The sequence below is a fragment of the Chlamydotis macqueenii genome, chromosome 10 (assembly GCF_036417535.1).
Source record: "Chlamydotis macqueenii isolate bChlMac1 chromosome 10, bChlMac1.mat, whole genome shotgun sequence".
NCBI classification, from domain to species: Eukaryota; Metazoa; Chordata; class Aves; order Otidiformes; family Otididae; genus Chlamydotis; species Chlamydotis macqueenii.
The window spans coordinates 4,102,409-4,125,292 of NC_141565.1; the positions used below are offsets into that span (position 1 = coordinate 4,102,409).

The 22,884-nt window shown below is 40.6% G+C and overlaps 1 protein-coding gene and 1 long non-coding RNA gene across 2 annotated transcripts in view; one reads left to right on the plus strand and one right to left on the minus strand.

Moving 5' to 3' along the window:
- LOC147599458 (uncharacterized) overlaps positions 1–22,884 on the plus strand; it is a 352,989-nt gene that overhangs the window by 280,834 nt on the left and 49,271 nt on the right. The window lies entirely within an intron of this gene.
- Positions 1–22,884, minus strand: part of IPPK (inositol-pentakisphosphate 2-kinase) — a 35,433-nt gene that overhangs the window by 10,372 nt on the left and 2,177 nt on the right. Inside the window, exons 2-6 of the mRNA XM_086755758.1 lie at positions 8,581–8,628; positions 4,445–4,540; positions 3,608–3,674; positions 1,022–1,143; positions 498–587 (exon numbers count right to left, since the gene is read on the minus strand). Coding sequence (XP_086611884.1) covers positions 498–587; positions 1,022–1,143; positions 3,608–3,674; positions 4,445–4,540; positions 8,581–8,628 — 423 coding nt within the window. The remainder of the gene's footprint in view (positions 1–497; positions 588–1,021; positions 1,144–3,607; positions 3,675–4,444; positions 4,541–8,580; positions 8,629–22,884) is intronic.

Genomic DNA, 22,884 nt, shown 5'->3' on the forward strand with positions numbered 1-22,884 from the left:
CTCCCCGTCCTTATCTTAAACCTCGAGCCGTTTTTCCTTATATCATATCTCCTCCTATTCTCTCGGAGGGTGGGGGGAGCGAGAGAGAGACTGCATAGTCTGGTCCCGATCGGGGCTGAACTACAACATTTAGTCAAATGAATTCCAGGTGTGTTACATGCTGTTTTAACCACAGAATGATAGAAGTTTTAAGTTACAGAATGCCACCATGCATTTGGTGAGCTGTACTTGAAAGGAAATTTGACATCGAGTTTACCCAATCAACAGTGTTTAGTCCTCAAAGACTAATACTGTATTTGTTTGCTTTCAGCTTCCCACAGAACTAGTTCTATTTCTCACTAAACAGATTCATGCCCAGCAACACAGATGTGTATCCACCACTATCGTTAGTCATATCAGAGATTTAAGCAAGTTTCAACAGGAAAGCATGACTGAAATAGCAAATAAAGCACAGTATCGTCAAAGGAAAGCAGGATGACTGGAAAAAAAAAAATTACCTTTAGGTGCTGATGCATACAGTAACGACACACCTTGTGCTTTATCTCCTGTGAAACATGGCTGGAAAAAGGAATGAAGCCACACTTTGGCTAAAATAAACAGACAAAAAATATTAATATATGTATTTATAGGAATATATGGGCACACAATATACAAATCTTTCCAGTTAAAGAAAAATAAATAAATAATTGAATGTTAACTGTTCATTTAACACTTAAAAGCTCTATATTATTCCAAATTACTTGACAGTCCTCACTTACGAAATAAGGACACACAAAACCGCTGTGGCCTACAAAAAAAGCCAGTAATACCTGTGAATTTCCCAAGCTTAAAAAAAAAAAAAAAAAAGGAATGGGCAGAGGGAGAGAGGGAGATATCTGGGAGATATTTCATTCTACAAGTCACAGTGAAAGCTGTGAGCTCTGCCTTATCTCACTGCTCCATTCCTTTGAAACTGCTCTGGTCACTATGTTCTGAAAAAATCCAAACAAAACCCCTAGAAGGATCTTCTCCTATTCAATACCTTAATCTCTATGCAGAGGATTGGCCGGTGTTCCACAAAACGATAGGTCTGCAGCCTGGTAAGATTAGGAAGGCACATTGCGTAACCACTAAGAGTGTCCATGTCTTTATCACAACGAGACTCTGGGGAAAACAAACAAAAAATGAACAAACCCAAGAAAAATAGGTGTAGATGTTTATTTTACTCTGTAGTTATCTTGTTCACCAGGTGTAGTGGTGTGGACAGACAGAAAGACAGGACACTGTTTAGCAGGCTTTAGGCAATTACATACTTGCATAAATCTGCCCTCCCCATTATCACCACGTTTTCAGTTTCCTGAAACAGCAATGAGTTTCCTGAAACAGCAAATGAGTGCACTCGGTTGGCCAACAAGAGGTAAAGAGACTTATTACTGTACTCAAATATGTGATCTCATGTCTGATTACAAAAAATGCATGAACTACAATCCCTCAGTCTAGTCCAGAGGAATTTGTGAAAACTGGCAGGAATATCCTAAACTGTTCAGAAGTTCAGGAGAAAGTGTAAATCTAAACAGAACCTCCAAGTGGCTTTGCTCAACTCATTCATCTGTATGCAGTCTCTTCTTAGCCATTACAGTGTTTACATCAAAATAATAAAGAGGAAAGGAACATAGAAGGAACAAAAGCTAGCTTCCTCACAAGCTCACAACTTTAAACAAGAATTTCCTCTTCTAAAGACCACCCTTTTAAAAACAGCATTTTTAATATAGTCCAGATTAAAAATCCTGAGAAGCAGCGAAGTAGCAAAATGGTTTCAGACTAAGATTAAAAGGCATTATGTAGAGAAAGCCTTTAAACAACCTCCCTTCACATGCATCCTTTGGGACAGAGAAAGGTCTGGAAGAGCTGAATTCAAATTCAACAAAAACATACACTTCTAGATTTTCAGACATCCGTATTACTGGAGAGACATACAGAATACATACGTTCTGTTACAGTTTCCATTGCTAAGAAAAATGTCCATTCTGAAAAATATATTGCAATAGAAAAAAAATTTTTAAAATCTCAGAAACGGAAACTTCATTAGGCATCAGCCTGCAATTACATGCTGTACTTCACTAGGATGAGCAAGAAGAAACCTTCTTTCCCCAACAAAATGCTGGAGTTTGTTTTCTTTTTCTAAACTCAAGCAAAACTACATCCCTATTCACAGCTGAAAGCCACTTGCCAAATCAGACCGACCCAGAAATCTGAGGCATGAGAAGTTCCTTCTTAAGGCAGACAGGCTTATGTAAAATAAATTCTTTCTTCTAGATTAAAAAAAAAAAAAAAAAGAATCCTGTTAAAAATGAACAGTGAGATTTGCTGTTGTAAAGTAAGGAATATCACTTGGACAGCTCCTCACAGCTGCATGTCTTCCTCTAAAGAAATCCCGAGGATCTGGACACACAAAATTTAACTTTAAGAAATAAAACTAAATTCTAGTACTTACTTCTATCAGAGTATCACCAATTTTGTAACTTTTGTTAGACGCTATTTCCTGTTCTGGCTGGTTTCATACACTGTGGAATTGTTTCTCAAAAAAGTGAGGACATATCAGCCATAGAGAGTGTCCTGTGCTCACAATTACATTTTTCTTTCCTGAATCAAAGGCATCAAAGTAATGGCTACATTACTTTGATTTAATACTGTATTTTTCTTCAAGCAACTTTGCTAAAGCAGCAGTTTCTGGCCATTCTCAAGAACTGTTTGAGAACACAGGATGAACATACCATGAGACACATCTCTGCCCATTTCAGAGCTTACACCTTACTGTACTGTTACCCGTACATAAAGAACAATGTGCCCAAGTGTTGCTGACTGACGACACCCAATTCTGTAATGCTTCCAAAAGCTTTCATAAGATTAAATCTGCGCATCCTTACCTCACACGTTTGTCCCCTCCAATCCCCACCCTATCCAAGAAGCGTACTTGCAGTTCACTGCTGGATAGGGACCCAGAGCACAATGTAAGAGCTGGGAGAAATCAGGCACAGCCCGGTATCCCAGAGATGCCCAGTGAACTTTAAAGGCAGCACAGCCTCTAACACTGCAACCGCCTGCAATGAAACATGCCCAGCTATGAGGAGAAAGAGACGTGAGAAGCTAGAATGTTGAGTCGCACACTGCTCGAGTGCTATGACTTACAGGACGTGAGATGCTTAGCCCAAGGGAAATACTAACATTGAAAACAAGTCAATTTAGCGAGGAGTTTCTGAAACTATCTTTCTTCCAAATCTCTGCTGCACCGTCCAGGAGAAGAAATGAATGGAACCGAAATGATTATTTCAGGATGCATGTTCCACCTCCCTCACTGACCTTTGTAAAGGACTTCACTGCAAGGTGAAAGCTTGTTCAAGTTTTAACACACACAGGCTTACAGAGGGCCCTAATTTGCTGAAACTAATATCAGATGCAGCTTTTCATTCTAGAAGACATTCACAACCAATTTTCAACTTGTTATTGTGTAGATATTAACAAAAGTTTCCTCATATTCTAAGGTATGATGCCTTTTTACTTTATAATAAAGCAAAAGGCTTCACAGCTTGAGGAAAGCCCTCTTTTTAATGCTGTCCCTGGCACTTACCTGGCCTCTCTGGCTGAATTTTTAAACAGAGCTGTTTTACGAAGTCTAAAGGCAGTTGAATAATTTCCTATTAAAAAAAAAAAAGGAAAAATGTATTTCAACATAAAAATTAATATCCAGTTTGTAAGTCTTAAAATGGAATACCACGATTCAGGGGATATCAACAACAATATACTAAACTATACAGTCAGCAGCTTGTCCCTCTGATTGACCATCTAAATGAAGACTTGTACCTGAAATCACATGCAATACTTACTCTACTATGAGACCCAAACCCTGATTTGAATAAATGCATGAGAAAGAGCATTTTCAGTGCACGTTTAATGTGCATCATTTTGTCCTTTTCACAAATGAAAGAGTCCCATTTCATCCCATCCCACCCTTCCACAGCAGAATTGTGGGAAAGGTGTAACTTTCCCACTTGGGTTTCTGATATTCACTTAACTGGCTGCTCTGAGGAACAGAGTGAGTGGCAAGAAAAAAACGTTACCTCTGACTGCACAGAAACCTAGACAATTCACATGAACCAGATTTCTCCTCTTGTTTTGCAGTTAGCCTAAAAATCTCTCTATTGCACACCCCTCACCTTACACAGGGCAAAGAAATGACCACTCTTCTCATGAGTAGCCTGAAACAGCTTGACCCACAGAGGACAGCCCAATTGCCTCATCAGCACAGAGCAGGATCCTTGTTCTGATGCAAATGCTTCTTGTGTGTGTATCTTGCTTGACAACATCTGCAAACCCTACTAATGCTTTTTGCTGGCAGTCGGTGCTCCCCAAAACAATGGGGTGTTTACAGTACATAAGCCATTTATTTTAAGAATAAAACATTTACCCCATGGTGAACATAGTTCTCCCCAAAGAACTGCTTCATGACATGTTTTCCAAAGTCTACAATGTTTTGCAGATGATGTAGTATTTCCTCTGAAGTCTGGAAGACAGAAACATGGTAATTTAGCTACAAAATAACAATAAAAACACTCAAGAATACATACACATACTAGTCAATAATTTAGCAAAGTAGCTTAATTGCTCTACAGTTTGGTAGGTCAGTGCATGTTGAAATTAAAACAGACACATGAGATGTGTGCTACGTTCATTTCCCTACTGCTGCCTGAAAGGCCGGGTTAACCAGGAAAACAGTCATAAGAGATAATGATTCTTCTTAAGTTTCAGTGGAAGCAGAACAAAAAAAAATGAAAAAGGTGGAAGAGGGGAAATTACTCAAGATCTACTCTGACTTTGACCATTATTCTTAAAATAGCTCAAAGAACTGTAATAGTCAAAAGAAATGCACAGCACACCTGCTTACCAAGAGGTGAAGTGCAGGAGAGGCTTTGAATGTTATAAAACACTTCACCTGGAGATCTGGAAGAGAATGGCTGCAAAGACATTGCAAACCTCTGCATGAACAGGTACAGAATTTGCCAAATCCTGCCCCAGACAATGAAAAATCTTACTATAATTGTCATCTCCTGTTAATTTTATGTTAGGTGTCTATAAGGAAACACAAAGAGTTCTTCTGCAAGACAAAAATGCCAAGTTAGATAAAAATGAAGCTAAATGAATACTGGAAGCAGGACAGCAGCATTACCGCAGTCTGACTTTGACAGGCTTCTGCTCATTAAAGTAGTAGCAGAGAAGGTTTACAAGAATGTTATCCCATTCCCAGCACTCCAGCATACTCTGGTTCTCTGCACAGTATTTAATTGCTATGACTGACAATCTCCAAGCTCCTGTGTCTTTTTGTAACACAAAGTTTTTGTGGAAAAACACTACTTTGCCTACCACTGTACACTATAAAGCACTGAAACATACAGATTTACTCTTGGGATTGAGTAACAGTGGAGCAAGAGAAAATGCAACACTCATGTCCAAGTCAGAAATTCAGAGAGGAAAACACCATGAGCAGGAGAGAAGAAAAAAAAAAAAACAAAAACAATCAAAGGAAAAAAGAAAAAAAAAAAAAAAAAAGCAGAGTAAGAGAAAATAAAATGCCAGGACAACACTCACAAAGTCTAGAGAAAGGAGGAAAGACCACACCCAAAGCAAATTAAAAATGTTTACAGGTAAGAGGAGATTGTCACTAACCAAGCAATATTACTAACTTTGTTTTATAATACCATCGTAACAGGTAGATTTCTTTTTTTCTACCCAGAAGGGTTTTTTACCTAACAAACTTACACATGTTGTGTAGGACAGATGAGTTTGTTACTGTAACACAGGCCTGCTAAGACAACATACTAAGTTTAATGTTCTTCCTCTAGCAGGATTCCTTTTCCAGACTGAAGCAGCCATACACCATACTGCAATATGCAATAATACTTTACAGAAAGACAAGTCACTGCAGTAACACACGTTACTAAACACTTCTTTCAGTAACATACAGTAGTACATACTGTAACTTCCATGTGCAAAGAACTAACCAAAAATCCCAGTCCTTTCGAGCAAGTAGGAAAAGTACAATTTTTCCAAAGCACTTAAGACAGGATTTGCATCACTCTCTAAAGGCCAGGACAGCACTTACTGTTTAAAATGCTTGGCATATCATATGTGGAGTTGTTTCTCAGAACAGCTCTCCCTCAGTCCTTTTAAGAGAGCCAAAATAAGCTTGGAGTCTCTGCACAACAGGCAATCTTCCACTACTTACATTTTAGAACAAAACACACACTATGATGCCTGAATAACTTTCTCAATTACAGTCATTTGGTCTAAAGAAGTGTATATAAGAAAAAGTAATTAATAGGCAATAAGATGTGTGAGCAGGCCACCCATGTGGGTATGCAAAAATATAATTTTACAGCAGTGTTGCTCAAGCTGCGCTGCCCAGGAAGGCCAGTGCCCCCATCACCAGTGCTGAGCACACCGAGGCCCACCAGAGACGACCGCTGGCAGCACAAGCTCCTTCACTTCTCTCAACAGAAGGCAGAGGAGACCCCCACCACGGGGGAAATCCCTCCTGCCCACCCCTGTGCTCCCATCCTGAGAAGACTGCAAACACACTGTATCCATCTTTCCTCACGTTTCATTTGTTCCAGGCAGGGGAAGAAGTTGCTTTGCAGAGGGGAACTCCCCCAGCAACTTAAAACATCAACAGTTACAGTATCTATAGCGTGAACGCTGTTTAACACACTTTCAGAGGTATGCTCCGCCGTTGCACTCATCCACAAATAGCATTTTTGCTGTCACAATAGTAAGAAGAGATGTGTGTCTGGGGCAACTCTGAATGGAAGTTTTGCTAACAGTTTCTAAAAAGCAAACTCTTGGTGCTTCATCAGCTACAGCCCACAGGAATACCTACTGCGGTCTATCTCTGTGCTTGGTAGGATTCTGAGCGATTTTACTGACTGATTATGCAGGGAAAAAAAAAAAAAAAAAACATTCAAGAACCTGAGCAGCGTTCACTAACAGAAGGTCACCCAGAAGTTTTTTTTTCATATGTTTCACTAAGTCAATCCAAGAAACTATATGCATGCCAAAGCAGTCCACAGAAGTAGTATCAACTTCAACACTGTGGTGGGTAACTGAAAAGTCACTTCCTGGCTTCCTTTGCCACTTCATCATACTTGGTCAATTTTTTAAAAAGGAATTCCTATGCAACAACTCTCTTTGGACTAAAAAAAAAGAAAAAGAAAAAAAAGCTCGTACTCAAGTTTTTGTTTTCTTAAATATATGGCAATAGACTGACTTTTTACTTAAACTGGTGGTCTAATTCTCCCTTGCTATATTAAAAATTGAGACAGGCACTGTTTTCCTTTCTTCCAATCCACTGGGTTCTTCCCTCTTCTCAGAAAAACTCTAAACATTATTATCTTGGAGTACTACACAGGATACATTTTTAAATCCTGCCACTATAAGCAGACCAAAAACTTACTAGACCTTTTTTCCAAGTAAAATAGTAGCAGAAAGGCCAACAAATAACTCATACATACACTGTGTTCATGGGTTTTACCTTCCTCTGATCTACTTTAGAAACTTTTGTACCTTGTTCGATTGAATGCATTTCGCATTCATCTTCCTGATTTAAAGCAGAATGCCCTTCCTATACATTTACTTCACGTTTATCCTTGCTTTTTTTCCTAAAATTAAGCAGTCACCCCCAGCTCTCAGTGTAGCTGTAATGCTTTTTATATTTCTTTCCCATCAGAACAGTCTGTCACTGAACCTTAGGAAGCCGTGGCTGAGAAGCTGCTGTACTCCAAGCCATTCCCTGTATCTCTCAGGTAACACACCCTAAAGACTACTCACAAGGCTGAGGAAATGTCAGAATTTGACCCTCCTGCCTCTTGTGCTCTCTTTGTTTTTTTTTTTCCTTGGAGCACTGTGTTGACACTTCATTTTTACCCTCCACCTTTGATTCTTGATCATTTTTTATCCCTGTTAAAGCAAATCCAAGGTAAATCGCTTCAATTCCTTCTTCAGCAGAAAAACCTCCTGCCATGGTCCAAGAAACTGGTAGACTGTGTCCCACCATGTTCTTTTTGCAACAGACAGCACACTAAAATCACTCACTGACAAAGGCTGTTCTGTATTTCATATTTTTGTCCAAACTCCACGGCTTTTAGCTACAGAATAGGTAGTCAATAGCAAACTTTATCATGACTCCAGCCCTGTGCTGTTCCTCTTCTGTCTCACCTAGCAAGAGTCAAACTTTCATTTCTTCCTCAGCATCTTCGCACTCTCCTGTGCTGATATGCAACACTAACCACAGCTACCCTTCCAGAAAGCCATCCCTTCTACACATAGCAGTCTTACAGTCTGTCCCACACAAAGCTCTTGACATCAGCAGTCACGTAATCTTAGTTATGCAATCCTCCTGTTGCCAAAACTCCTGAGACACAGGCACATTTCAAAACATCCCCTTATTCTTACTCCTGTCAGTCACAGTTCTTTCACAGGTTTCTCATTTCTCTTCAGATGAGTTATTAGCTTACCTGGGGGCTTTTATCAACAGTACATATTGAATCTTACCTTATTCTGGTTTGGGGGAAACTTCAAAAAACGCAGCACCACACAGCGCTGAAGAAAGACAGGAAAGAATATGGTTGCATTAGCATTTAAGAACAGAGTATTTCTGAACAGCACAATTCTCTGATTCCCCAAGCTACCTCATCTGAGAAATTAAGGCGACGGGGGAATAAAACCAGGCATTTTTAGATGGTTATTTCACTCAACTTGAAATGAAATACATAATGTCTGTTCCCAGACACTCTGCACTTCCAGTTATCAAGTATAACTGGGGAAATACTCCCTTAGCTTATAGCACTGGTAAATCTGGTAGAACACAGTATCAAACAAACAAAGAGAAAAACACCCTATCATTTTTTTGTCAAAGGCCTTTGGGAAGACCCACTTAGATACCAACTGCTTACAGGATCAGCACAGCATTACAAAATATTAAGGAGACACCAGTTACAAGCAGTAGCTACATACCTCTACTTATAATCACTAAAACCTGCTAATTCTAAACATCCAACAAGTAAATATATAACACTGGCACAAAAGCAGCAGATTTCCAAATATTTAACCTCAAAAAAAACCCCAAACCACACTGATTTTTGTCATTTTTACAATTTCTATCAAATTTAGTAACAATCAAAAAAAAACCTTTGATATTTTCAAAGTACACAAATTCTAAAAACATCCTTAGCCTTTAATAGTTCAGATAAAAGCTTTTAGTAGATGTCCTAAGTAAATTAAGCCTTTCTCCTTAAGCCTATTAAGATAATGTCTTCCACCACAGAAGTCACCTAAGGATCTTTCTCTCAATAAAATCTTGCTGAAAATAGCATTATACTTGGTAAACAGACTTTTATATTTAAATAAATTTTTGACAAAGCATTAAGGAATCTGCAGCTTTAGGAGACAAGGCAACACACAGCCCTGCCTCAGATTAGTCAGTTTAAATAGCTATTCCTCAAGATATTTACTCCCACTGACGTACTTCAACTTATTCAGATAAGATGTGGATAAAAACAACTGGGCACCACAGCACATAGAGAGGAACAGCTGTTTTCTGTAGTTACCTTAGTCACTCAGCATCTCCATTTGGACCCTTCCACCAAAAAGGACTACATTCTATTTAAAGCACTACCAAAAAAGTACTAAAATTCAGATTCCCTGACCAAGATAAGGCAGACAAAATGTCATAGTTACACTTCAGGTTTATGGAATCTAAGCTTTTTCCCCTACCAAATGACTTGCCACTAGAAAACCTCCGTAACACGACAGCACCAGACAGTCTATACTTCAGGGCTAAAAGCTGACTCTGGCCAGTGCTGAGTGGGAGTGAGCTGCAGTTATCTTTGATAACTAACACGGAGAGAAAAAGCCAGAGGAGAAAAGCAAAACAGATCATAGAATCACAGAATGGTTTGGTTGGAAGGGACCTTCAAAGCCCATCCAGTCTGAAGAGTTTCTCCCCACCTTTCCTGCAGCCCCCTTTGGGCACTGGAAGGCCACTCTAAGGTCTCCCCGGAGCCTCCTCTTCTCCAGGCTGAACAGCCCCAGCTCTCCCAGCCTGTCCTCACAGCAGAGCTGCTCCAGCCCTCATCATCTTTGTGGCCTCCTCTGGACCTTCTCCAACTGGTCCATGTCCTTCTGATGTTGGGGGCTCCAGAACTGGACACAATACTCCAGGTGGGGTCTCACCAGGGCAGATGACAATGTGTAATCCAAAATACTAACAAAACAAGATCTGGATTCAGGCATCGCTAGTGAAACCTAGAAACAGCCCCTTCAGTATCTAAAAAGTCCCATAAATCTCATAGTTCACTTGCATCTGGAAAACACTCTCAAGTAAAAGAATACTTTGCTGAATTCTGACTTGTCCTCCAAGATCCAAACAGCATGAGTGTTACAACAACGAACTAGATAAACACTAATTATAATCACCTGCATTTGACAAGATTGCTAGGTGACAATCTTTCTCCCACTATCATCTACAGGTTGTTAACAGGGCTGAGGGCTGATAAGCCTCTATGCTCTGTGTATGCAGTATGTTATTTTTACAGCGTTTCAACTGTTTGGATACCCCACTTTAAATATTAATTAACAAGTGGATCACTGATGAATCAGTAACTTGATTCTGTAGTATTTCAATGTGTTGTAGATGTTTATCTATTAATCAGCTCCCATCCAAAAAGCTTCCAGCCACCACTCTGGAAAATCCAATTGCTCTCGCAGAACTTTCACAGTATTTTTTTCATTTCTGAAGAGACATGCTAGAAAAAATTGACCAAAACTACATATGGCAAAAGAAGAACACACAACAAAGTTCAAACTAGACTTTTCAGTCACAGAGGCACTTCAACCAGGCAGCCCACAGTGTGCCTTAGTAAGGCGGGGGGGGGGGGGGGGGGGGGGGGGGGGGAGAAGAAAAGAAAAAAAAAAACCACAAAGCAAACCCCAAACCACTAGTTTTCAGCTAGATCCATCCCTCTGTGCAATTCAACACAAATATACTGCCACAGTACAAAGCTCAACCCACTAGATGTCAGAGACGCCACTTGCTTCAGAGTCACTACAGCTGAAAATACTGGCCCACATTTGTCATGCTATCGCATTACCGATTCACTTGACTGATTCTTTACTTGGAAATATCTGAGTGGTTGTTACCATAAGGTTTTTTGTCAGTTATCTTAAATGCCTTAGATTTTTTTTTTCTTACATTTACAGCTTGAACATCGAAGATAAGATATGCTTATCTGCATGCAAATGGCCCAAACCCAGAACAGAATAGATTTCTTAAGAGGTTGTCACTACTCCTTAGCACTTTGAGAGCAGATCAACTAGATCCTAATGCTCCCTAAATTTGATTCTCTACATGCACCTCTGAAAGCCCTTTCACTGCTTAACACTTTTATCGATGCACTGTTACCATCAAAGTATTTACTTAATTGGATACAGTCCTATGCAAACAAAAAGATGAATGAAAAAAAAAAACAAACCCAGGCTGAAAAATCAAGCAGAGAAAAAAAAAGAAAGAGGTAAGTGTAACACATGAAACATTAAGGGGCTTCACATCTTTTGAAGAAGACAGACAAGCTAGAAGAACAGTGAATTCAAAGGAAGAATTCTATCTACATTTTTTTTAATCCAGCAGCCCTTTCTCTGCAAGTATGTTCAGTAGCCAGTTAGTGACAAAAGAAGAAAAAAAAAAAAAAAGGGCCATCAGAATACCAAACATGACTGCTCTTACTCTTGAGTAAAGAATTTAAGTGTGACTCTCAAGCAGCATTCGGAGACTCCAGTCTCAAGCTTATGGTCCCACCAAGAAAGGCAAACACTTCTTTAGCACCCTACCATGAAACAATTGTTTGCGTTAAATCATAACTGGAAGTTAATGGTTGCCAATAAGGACACAAGAAGCTGTGGGAGGGGCTGCAAAAATGTACTCAAAGAAGTCACTGGCATCACAGAAACACATGGATGCGTACGCACAACCCTTGCCCTAATATATCTTGGGAAAAAAGTTTGCTGGTCTTAGTTGCCAAGAAAGTTATCTGCAAGAATGTTTCTTCTCCAAAGCAGTTACTACAGTTATTTTATCTTACTTAGTGAAATCCAAAACCAAAGTAATCCTTGGTAGTTAGGCCAAAATATGACTGGCATCAATACCGCTACTTTGAATTAGGCAGCAGCATTATGAAACCAAGATAAAAGCTTACATTTATTTATTTACAGCTTGATGTTTTCTATTGGTCTTCTATTTTTCCAAAATGTCTTCTAAACTTCATTGGTGTAAGACAAAGCTACCATGCAGGCCTCCTGAACAAATTTTCACAAATTAAACACAATTGGAGCAAATATATAATCTTGATGTCTCTCTTCCAGAGAAAAACCTCATTTGCATCAGAGATTTTTCCATCTCTTGCTACATTATTAACAAAAACAGTGTAAGAATTGGTGTCAATGAAAGAAATAAGAAAATGGGTAGGAAAACAAGCTCAAATGCTAGTAAAATTGTTCAGAAGTACAGAAAGATGTGTATTTTCCTCCTGCTGTTACCACCTCACATGGCTTTAAAATAAGCTTCTGTATGAAAATATGAATAATTAGCCTGTCCAAACACAAAGCCTGGGAAACATCACTTCAGCCTCTGCTTTTCCAAATAAGTACGTTCATGTCATTTGTTATTACTCTATTATTATCCTACACAGCATGCACTAAGTGTTTTTTGTCTAGAGACAACACGTTACTTTAACATCTAATTCTGCCACTGCCCAGTAGAACTAGAATAGATTCTTTACCAGTTGATTACCAACTTGTGTTCACATATGCAAGATCTACTGGTAGAAATCAAACTACTTAGGGAAGCAACTTTTTAAGTTCCCAAAAGGAAATCCATGCCTCTTCCCACTTCATAGAACCATAGAATGGTTTGGGTGGGAAGGCACCTTTAAAGCCCAATCCAGTCCAACCCCCTGCCAGGAGCAGGGACATCTCCAACCAGATCAGGTTGCTCACAGCCCCGGCCAACCTGGCCTGGAATGTTTCCAGGGATGGGGCATCCACCACCTCTCTGGGCAACCTGGGCCAGTGCTCCACCACCCTCACTGAAAAAAAAAAAAATTTCTTTATATGCAGTCTGAATCTACCTGCTTCGATTTTAAAACCATTACACGTGGTCCTTTCACAACAGACCCTGCTGAAGAGTCTCCCCCCATCTTTCCTATCAGTCCCCTTCAGGAAGACTGCTCTAGGGTCTCCTCAGAGCCTTCTCTTCTCCAGGCTGAACAGCCCCAACTCTCTCAGCCTGGCCTCATAGGAGAGGTGCTCCAGCCCTCTCCTCATCTTTACGGCCTCCTCTGGACCTTCTCCAACTGGTCCATGTCCTTCTTGTGTTGGGGGCTCCAGAGCTGGATGCAGTATTCCAGGTGGGGTCTCACCAGAGCAGAGTAGAGGGGTGGAATCACCTCCCTCGACCTGCTGGCCACGCTTCTCTTGATGCAGCCCAGGATGCGGTTGGCCTTCTGGGCCGCAAGTGCGCATTGCCGGCTCATGTTGAGTTTCTCATCCACCAGCACTCCCAAGTCCTTCTCCTCAGGGCTGCTCTCAATCCATTCCCCGCCCAGCCTGGATTTGTGCCTGGGCTTGCCACGACCCAGGTGCAGGACCTTGCACTTGGCCTGGTTGAACTGCATGAGGTTGGCACGGGCCCACCTCTCCAGCCTGTCCAGGTCCCTCTGGATGGCATCCCTCCCCTCCAGCGTGTCGACGGCACCACACAGCTTGGTGTCATCGGCGAACTTGCTGAGGGTGCACTCTATCCCACTGACCACGTTGCCAAAGATGTTCAACAGGGCCGGGCCCAACACAGACACCTGAGGGACACCACTTGTGACTGGTCTCCACTTGGACATTGAGCTGTTGACCACCACTCTCTGAGTGCGGCCATCCAGCCAACTCCTTATCCACCGAGTGCTCTGTCCATCAAAGCCATGTCTCTCCAGTTTAGAGAGAAGGATGTCATGTGGGACAGTGTCAAAAGCTTTGCACAAGTCCAGGTAGATGATATCCGTTGCTCCTTCCTTGTCCACCAATGCTGCTACCCCATCATAGAAGGCCACCAAATTGGTCAGGCACGATCTGCCCTTGGTGAAGCCATGTTGGCTGTCACCAACCACCTCCTTGCTCTCCATGTGCCTTAGCATGGTTTCCAGGAGAATCTGCTCCATGACCTTGCCAGGCACAGAGGTGAGGCTGACTTCCCTCATCCTTCTCACTTCACACAGTCTCATAAATTGTGGTACCCAAAAATTCACCAGTACTTTTGTAAGCACTATGCACAATTTTACATTCCAAAGGTACTTACCTGTCTACTATACTCTGTTGTCAGTACATTTATTTTGAAAAGGCACGTGATATACAAGCAGAACAAGAAAACCTACACATTTTAAAGTTGTGCTTAAAAAAGTCAGGAGCTTCGTATGCAAACATTAGGGAAAATACTCTCAAAGATTGGTAACAAATCTTTCCCTACAATTATTACTACAGTATGTCGCGACTAATTAGACACCTTCACCACCTATTACCTAAGAAGATGAAAATAAGAAGTTGACTACTTTTAGAGAGAATGGTGCCTGTAAAGGCTCTCAAATGTCTTTGTACAGTAAAAATTGGTCAATTCATTGTCTTTTGCTGAACCTAAAGAGCTATCAAGAACTTACCCAACACAGTTCTAAGCATGCAAAACCTTCTACTACCCTTGTAGTTATTCAATGCAACCTAATCATAGTGGATTTATGACAGTGTACAGCAATGACACCTACAAAATTGCATTCTACCTGTATTTCAATCAAAGGGAGGAAGAGGGTTTAAATTATACTGAATCATTCTGATATTTTTTTATTCCATATTTACCTTCCACAACCCCTTCAATTCCACTCTAGTTTGAGGAATTTAAACAGGAAACAGAAAAGGCAATTTCTAGGAAGGAGGGAAATGGATAAAGAGGTGTCACCTTCATATCTCAGAAAAGGCCGCTGCACAGGAGAGTTCCTTCTTCTGAGAACTAATAAAACTCAGTAAAAACATGCCCACCACGCTGTCCGGGCACTTCAATCAAAGCTTACCTTTATGATACTAAACATTTTTAAAGGTCTCTTCATCCAGAGCATTAGAGTGCTGTGCAATGTTGTGGGATGTGGGAGATGAAAACAAACTAAGCACCTGAAAACTGTGCAGCTTTTGAACAAAGTACACATAGCAATATTATATACAAGTGTTGTTTTGTTCTGCCTAAAGTGGATAAGACCACTCAAAACAAAGTGAGGAAAGCCGCATTTCCTGTCAGCACAGAGGAAGTTTAGCAACTGCTCACACAAAGTGTGAGGAAGCATTCAAAAATCAGAACAATAATCTTTTATTTAGCATAGGAGTCCCTTAAGAACAAGCTTTTTATTTCTTTACATGAATAAAGAATTTCTGGGATAGCACCTGCCTTAACACCATTCAATATCTTAAAACATTATTCGGAAGCAACCACCACCATGATATTTGTTTTCTTCAGCACAGAGCTCAGCTTGCATCAGACGTCAAGTACTCATTCCACTTTTTTTCCGGCTTGCTTATGATCTAGGTTCACATGATAGTTAAGCACTAACTCAGTTTTCACTTCATAGCTAAGCTTTGTATAACCTTGCAGTATGCAGATGCTACTAATTCCAATACAAATTTATGACTGCAGTAGCCATGAGTGAGAAGGAAATGTTTGCCCTAATCACAGTACCTGAAATGATGGGGTGGTATACCCGCTGGCGGACATGCACACCAGAAAGAGAACAGAACGAATAAAGCTATTGATGCCTGGCCCTCAGCATACATTACTGCAGTCTGGGTAACACGGCAGATGTCCTTGACACCCTAGCTTTTACAAACAAGCAAGAAAAAACCCAGTCCTTAACATTTAACAGTGTATCAAATACCTCATCCATTCGTCAAACAGGTGAATCACACCAACCAGAACACACAGACACGTAGTAAGCTCCCTTCCTTTGAACTGCTCTAACCCTCCGCCTACCAGCACCGTACACATTCCAACACTATGCTACCTAGTCAGCTGCTCTTATCTTGGGGAAACAAGGCATTTCAGGAAAATATTAATAGGGAGGGGAGGAAATAAAAAGTCAAACCAGCGAGAGGGATTAGAATGAAGTTAAGTAATACAAGAGAGAGCTGGAACAAGTCAGTAATTCCAAGCGTCCTGAACACCTCCACTAGAAGAAACCGAAGCAAGTCTTGCGCAACTGTTCAGTCGAATGCAGTGCCTCTGTTTCTGCCAGAGCAAAACCAGGAGGTCAGAACACGGGTAGTGCGTATCTCAGAAGTAATACACTGAGGCAAACAAAACACCCACTGAAAGGTTGGAAGGGAGGAAAGAACCAGAGGAGTGAATGAAACAGGCTATTGGGCTGACCACTCCTATATGGCTTATGGTCAGCCAAGTTACTTTCACCAAAGCAACCAACTCACCGCTGCTGTCGACAGAGGGAAGTTACACATTACAGGAAAGGCAAAGTGTAGTCTTATGAACTCCACCATCGTTGCATTTACCAAACACTTTTATAACAGACAAAAAAAAAAAAAAACAAAAAAACAACCCACATCAAAACACCACACCAAAAAAAAAAAACCCTAACTTTTTCTGTAACAACTTGATCTCACCAACTGTGAAAATAAACTCATCCAAGTTTGAGCTAACGCCCAAACAGAAAAAAATGGGATTAATTTCACATTTTTATTGCATATATCCTTCAACATTCTTAAAAGTTGCACAAAATAGAGAAAAAAAAAAACAAGCGTAAAGCAGAATTTGAATTTCCAAACAAAGTCACCAGAAGACAAGTCTGCTCCAACACTGTATTATTAGCAAAATAAGAGGACATCTCTGGAAAAAAAAAAAAAAAAGTATTCTTGGGGGAAAAGAGGAGAGTGGTGGTGCTGCTGATACAGTTAACGTATCGCTGACGTATTATATTAGAGTATTACACCTAAGATTTGCAGTGTTTCTGTCTCCCATCTCCTTCCACACACATGCTACATTTTCCCATCTGCATCTACAGAACCTAAGGCACTAATATGATAAGAAAAGTTTTAATTGCTGCCTTTCTGGTTTTTTCTCTCTCTCTGCATTCAGCCTTGCTACCCAGTGCCACCTTCACATTCACTTTACGGAAGATACTACTAAACTGCACTACAATCAGAGCATCCTTTTGGTGCAGAAACCTGGTAAAGCCAAGCAAAAATTAACTACACCAGTGCAATATGAAATTGAAATACCAATACAGAGTTAAAATTCTATATAGATGTTGACACAAGCTATTGACTTTTTTTGGGGTCAAAAAAAGCTTTGCAGCTAATCCACAGAACTGGAAATGCTTCCAACTGTTAATTCTTTGTTTATAGTAAAAGCTTTGTAGATTGTACTCAAGTAGAGTTAGTCCAATTAGTTATGACACCTATAATCACAGTTGTACCAGTTTAGCCAAAGAACTAAATACAAAACTGTCTTCCTTTTTTTCTAGCGACTACAGATGTGTATTTAAGTATCAGTTAACCAAAGGTTAACACAAGGAAACACACAGTTTCATACAGGTGCCACTAAGGGTCACAAATTGCAACTCAAAATGGTGATTGCTCCTGTTCCTAAAAAACTTAACTGTTGTTTACAGCAAGGCAGGCATCTCTTCCTTTCTTTTCCACTGATGACACACCTTGAACACATGGCTTTCCAACTGGTTTTTATAACTGCTTGCTTCAGTAAATTTAGGCAGAAGCTCCTCTACTTGCTTCCAATCAAAAATAACTTTTTTTTTTTTAAAAAGGGCAATTACAACTAGGAAACAAGAAACAAAGCAATATATGTTTAGTCATCAATCTGTTTTCTTTTTCTAAAGAATCTGTCCTTTTTCTAAATAGGCAAAGGGTATGCAGGTGTGGGTTTTTTGCTAGACAATGGTTAGATAAGCGTACCCCCAAAAGAACACAAAGCTGGAGAAACCAGGTGTCGCAGTTCAGCCCCGCTCAGGAGCAAGCTATGCAGTCTCTCACTCACCCGCCCCCCCACCCTCCAGTGGGACAGGGAGGAGAACTGGGAAAGAAAAGGCAGCAAAACTAACGAGTTCAGATGAAATAAAAAATAAACTGAAGAGAAGGAACAGAAGAAAACAAAACAGAGATGGAAAACAAATACAGTACAACAGCTCACAGCAAATCCTGAAGCCCAGTTTCCCCCCAGTAGCAGGGGGCTCCCCTCAGCACCCTCCTCACTCACACACTGAGCACCATGTCCCATGGGATGGACCAGCCCCTTGGCCAGTTTGGGCAAACTGACCCCAGCTGTTGGCTAAGGAGTGACCTACCCCAGCTGTGTGCCCAGCCACAGGGGCCACCAGCTGCAGGTCCCCTCCCAGCTCAGGTGAAACTTAACTCTGTCCTAGCCAGAACCAGGACACCAGGTCAAAGAAATGTCCAACAAACCAGCAAAAAACCCAGAAGTTTTAGCGGCACTTAATCTCCATTAAAGTTCATGCTGGAACCTCGGTCAAACTCACTCACATGTAAGTTTTGTTTCCTCCAGAAAATTCTACAGAAACAGATGCAAAACTCCTCCCTGTATTACATCACATAGCCTTGGTGAATTTTTTTGATCCATCCAGAGCATGAAATCCAGAAATAAGAATTAGCACAAGTGTGGAATCTAAATAGAAGAGTCTCCTCAAAGATACAAAAATGTTTAAGCTCAAGTCTTACCAAAACTATGTCTTTCCCATTAGTCAAAATAAAATTCAAGAAATACAATTTACATCTGACCTTTTCTGGTAATTTCTTACTGTGAAAGAACAAAGACACCATAACTTCACCACATTTTAAATCAGAGAAATATTCAGAGAAGGTCATTGTTGATAAACTATTGTATTTACATCTGCAAGGAACAGCAACTAGTTTTTCAGTATTTTTCCCCTACCTGAAGACTCTTTAATACAGGAATTTGCATTCTGGTCTATATTTGCTTGATATTAGGACATTCATAGATGTTAATTCACTATTTCACAGACACTAAGAAAAAAAAATCAGAACACAACTAAACAAAAAACAGGACACAGCTGAACAAAATCCACTTTACAGTCAGGGTTCTGGAAGTTATCAGGAATGTCCTGGAAGTTTTGGGGGCAATACTTTACTTACACTAATTTCAATAGGACAAAACAGATTCGGCCAACTGCACACAGAAAAACAATGGAAGAATCAGGACACGCAGGTTTTTGAACTTGTACAAATGACATCATCAGAAAAAATGCCTCAAGAAGATTCTCTCAGCAAGACAGCAATTAGTGATCAGCATCACTACCTTTGAGAACAAACAGTAAAGCTGTGGCTAGCTAGTAATTCTGACCATAAGCTTTTCACTCTTTCAGCAAAAACCCCTGTGTCTAAACATACAACCTTGTTAATGGTCCTCTCTCAAAGTAAGTTTATTACGACAAAATTTTCCACTAAGAACAATTTGTCATTACTCTTAAAAACAAACCAACCAACCACAGGAAAACTATTTCATACTGCAAAAGAACTATTAGGAACAATTATCTAGCCTGATTTGACAAAAAGCACCTACTCATAAGTAGAATTATTTCCTTTCAAAAACCCAAAGCAAATCCATCTCCCTCATATGCAGAAAGCATCTTTCCACAAACACTTTGCAGTTGTCATAATGCAGCCGCCAGCAGAAGCAGCTACAGATATAGCAAAACCAAGGACTATTGTTAAATTGCAAGATACCCCTCTCTCCTAGCAACCTCTGCTCTCTACAGTCCCCTACAAAGCCAGAGCAAGGACCAGGAAGGATGCCTGCAAAAGCAGCACTGTGGTATCTTCCACGTTTACTATTGAAGAAAAAAAAAAAAAAAATCAAATTAAAAAAGAGCGAGAAAAATTTTTAAAAAGTCACAGAGAAGAGCCACATATTATTCATCTACTGCAGAAGATTCCCAAAGTTGGTGCCTGTAAGTCTGATTATCTGACTTGACTCCCTCACCCAGTTTCCTTAACTCTGCTTCATTTACCTTCTCCATCTACCCTCCCACTCCCTTTTCTATTTCATAATCTTATATATGCTCTAGAGACGGCTTACACATTCACTAATTAAGTCCCAAAACCAAAACGCAAGGATATCTGCTAGAACTGCAAGCACTCCAAGACAAGAAGTAGACCACTATGAACAATCAAGGCATCTGAAGATACAAACCACAACCTTTTGCACGCACAAACCAAGGTTCCTCTAGACCACCTCACTGAATAAAAAACAAGCTGCGAAAAAATCCCTCCCCTTTTCTTGTACCATCTCCCAGTAGTCACTACGAAACACAAGCTTAATGTTCAAACATATTTGAAAATGAAGCATTTGGTTACTATAATATCCCAATATGCAAAAAATAAAAATAAGTAGAAACTGACTGCAGTGATGCGCAGTAGGAATGGACATACTTTGTATCTCAGCAAGCAATAATTGGAGATTGCTAGCATATGTTTCAACAGTGAAAGGAAATACAGGTCATTATTTCTAGATTTGCTTATGCTACTTTCTACAAACATCTCCTGATGCCCTTTGAAATAAAGCTGTGTCTCTGTAAGAGCAAACAATTGATTAAAACACAGAACTACAAATGGGGATTTCCAGCTCACTTCTGAAAAACTAGGTATCTCCACCTTAGAAAGAGTTAACAGCTACAAGAAGATAACTGCTCTATGGCAGTTGCTCTGAGCCCCCTCTAGTGCACAAGAACAGAGAGAAAGAGGGAAAGCGTGGTTTAGCCCGGTTTAAATCAGAAGCCAAATTCAATGTGGAAGGAGCAACAGTCCAATAAAAACGCAGAGAGTAGGAAGCATCCTTTCTAAACTGCCTGACTGCCTGTGATGGTGCTTGGTTTGGGTTTTGTAGAGCTGTATCTGTACTGCAGCACTTTACGCATCTCTGAGATGGCAAACAGAACAAGCAACCAGACAATTCACTGGATTATGTGAAGGATGGCAAATAAGTTATTTGAAGAGGATGTGATTCAATCAAATATTCAAAATTTTAACCTATGGACAAGGATCATACAGTCACTGCCTGAACGAAGCTGCAGGTTTTGTGTACTTCAGAGTGATCTTTTCAACCATCTCAAGCGCTGTCTTCAGGAACCACACGGAGCTGCCAGTTGTATTTCTCACTAAAATAATGAGGTAGGAAAGCAGTCTTTGTTCATTTTCTACTAGAAGCATTTCAGCATGCTGCAAGACTGTACAAAGGCTTTTTGACCACCATTCAGTTTCAATTTGGATTAACTTAATCACAGCTGCAATAAAAACCAACAGGAAAAGCTTTATCAGAAGAGAAATTTGTACTGTAACATTGTATATTTTCCATAATTTTAGATTCATCAGAACTGAAAGTTTAAAAAGCCATGAAAGCAGAAGTTTGAGAAAGCAGGCAAGCATGCAGCTGCAGAGATAACAATGGTAACTGGAAATGCTCGGCAAGCATTCCATCTTTATTCATCAGATCACTTTCTGAGAACTAAAGTAACTCTGTAAAACTATCACTGTAAGAAGAGATGTGTTGTCTAGACCATGCCCTGCCTAAGTCCTCTCTTCTCAGCTGTATGAATAAGGAATAGAGATGCATTTGCCGTGATTTCAGCCACTCATTCCATTCAGTAAAGCATCCACAGGCTGTAGGAGCGCAGGCAAACAGCGAGACTCATCACTGCTGCATCTGCAGGTTTAATAACCACAAAGTGGAAACAGTACGTCAAGCAGTACTTTATAGCACTCTCACCCAAACAAGAGCACATTCCACAGAATGCCAGTATCTGACTGTCAGACAAACCTTTGTCTATATGCCACCGTGCAAAGGCACTGGAAAAAAATGGTTGTATTTGCTTGCGTCTAGGACTTATCAGCTCATCACTAGCAGAGCTATTAGTTAGGCATTTGACTTTTCTATGACCAATTTTTTTATTTTAGTACTGTACTAAATCTGAAATAACAGTGCATTATATTTGTATCTTAAAGGGAAAGACATAGCGAATGCTGCGATCCAAAGAAAATAAGCATAGCCTTAAACACGAGAGCACCATGAACTGATGATGCACACCTTGTTCCACTTACTCTTCTCCTTCAATCCAGACACACTCTGCACAACCAAGAACAAGAGTGTCCATCCGGGCTGCCTGCTCTCCCCAATTCAAACACCCTCTGCTTCACACATGAACTTGCACAGTACCTGTTATCAGTGCTCCAAAGAGCAGTTCAGAGGGCAGGAGTTGAAACAACACTCCATGGATCTTAGAATCACAGAATGGTTTGGGTGGGAAGGCACCTTTAAAGCCCATCCAGTCAACCCCCTGCCAGAAGCAGGGACATCTCCAACCAGATCAGGTTGCTCAGAGCCCCGGCCAACCTGGCCTGGAATGTTTCCAGGGATGGGGCATCCACCGCCTCTCTGGGCAATCTGGGACAGTGCTCCACCACTCTCAGCGTAAACAAACAAACAAACAAACAAAAAAAAACATTCCTTATGTCCAGTCTGACTCTCTCCTATTTTAAAGCCACCATGCCTCGTCCTATCACAACAGGCCCTACTAAAAACTCTATTCCCACCTTTCCTGCAGCCCCCTTTGGGCACTGGGAGCCGCTCTAAGGTCTCCCCAGAGCCTCCTCTTCTCCAGGCTGAACAGCCCCAGCTCTCCCAGCCTGGCCTCACAGCAGAGGTGCTCCAGCCCTCTCATCATC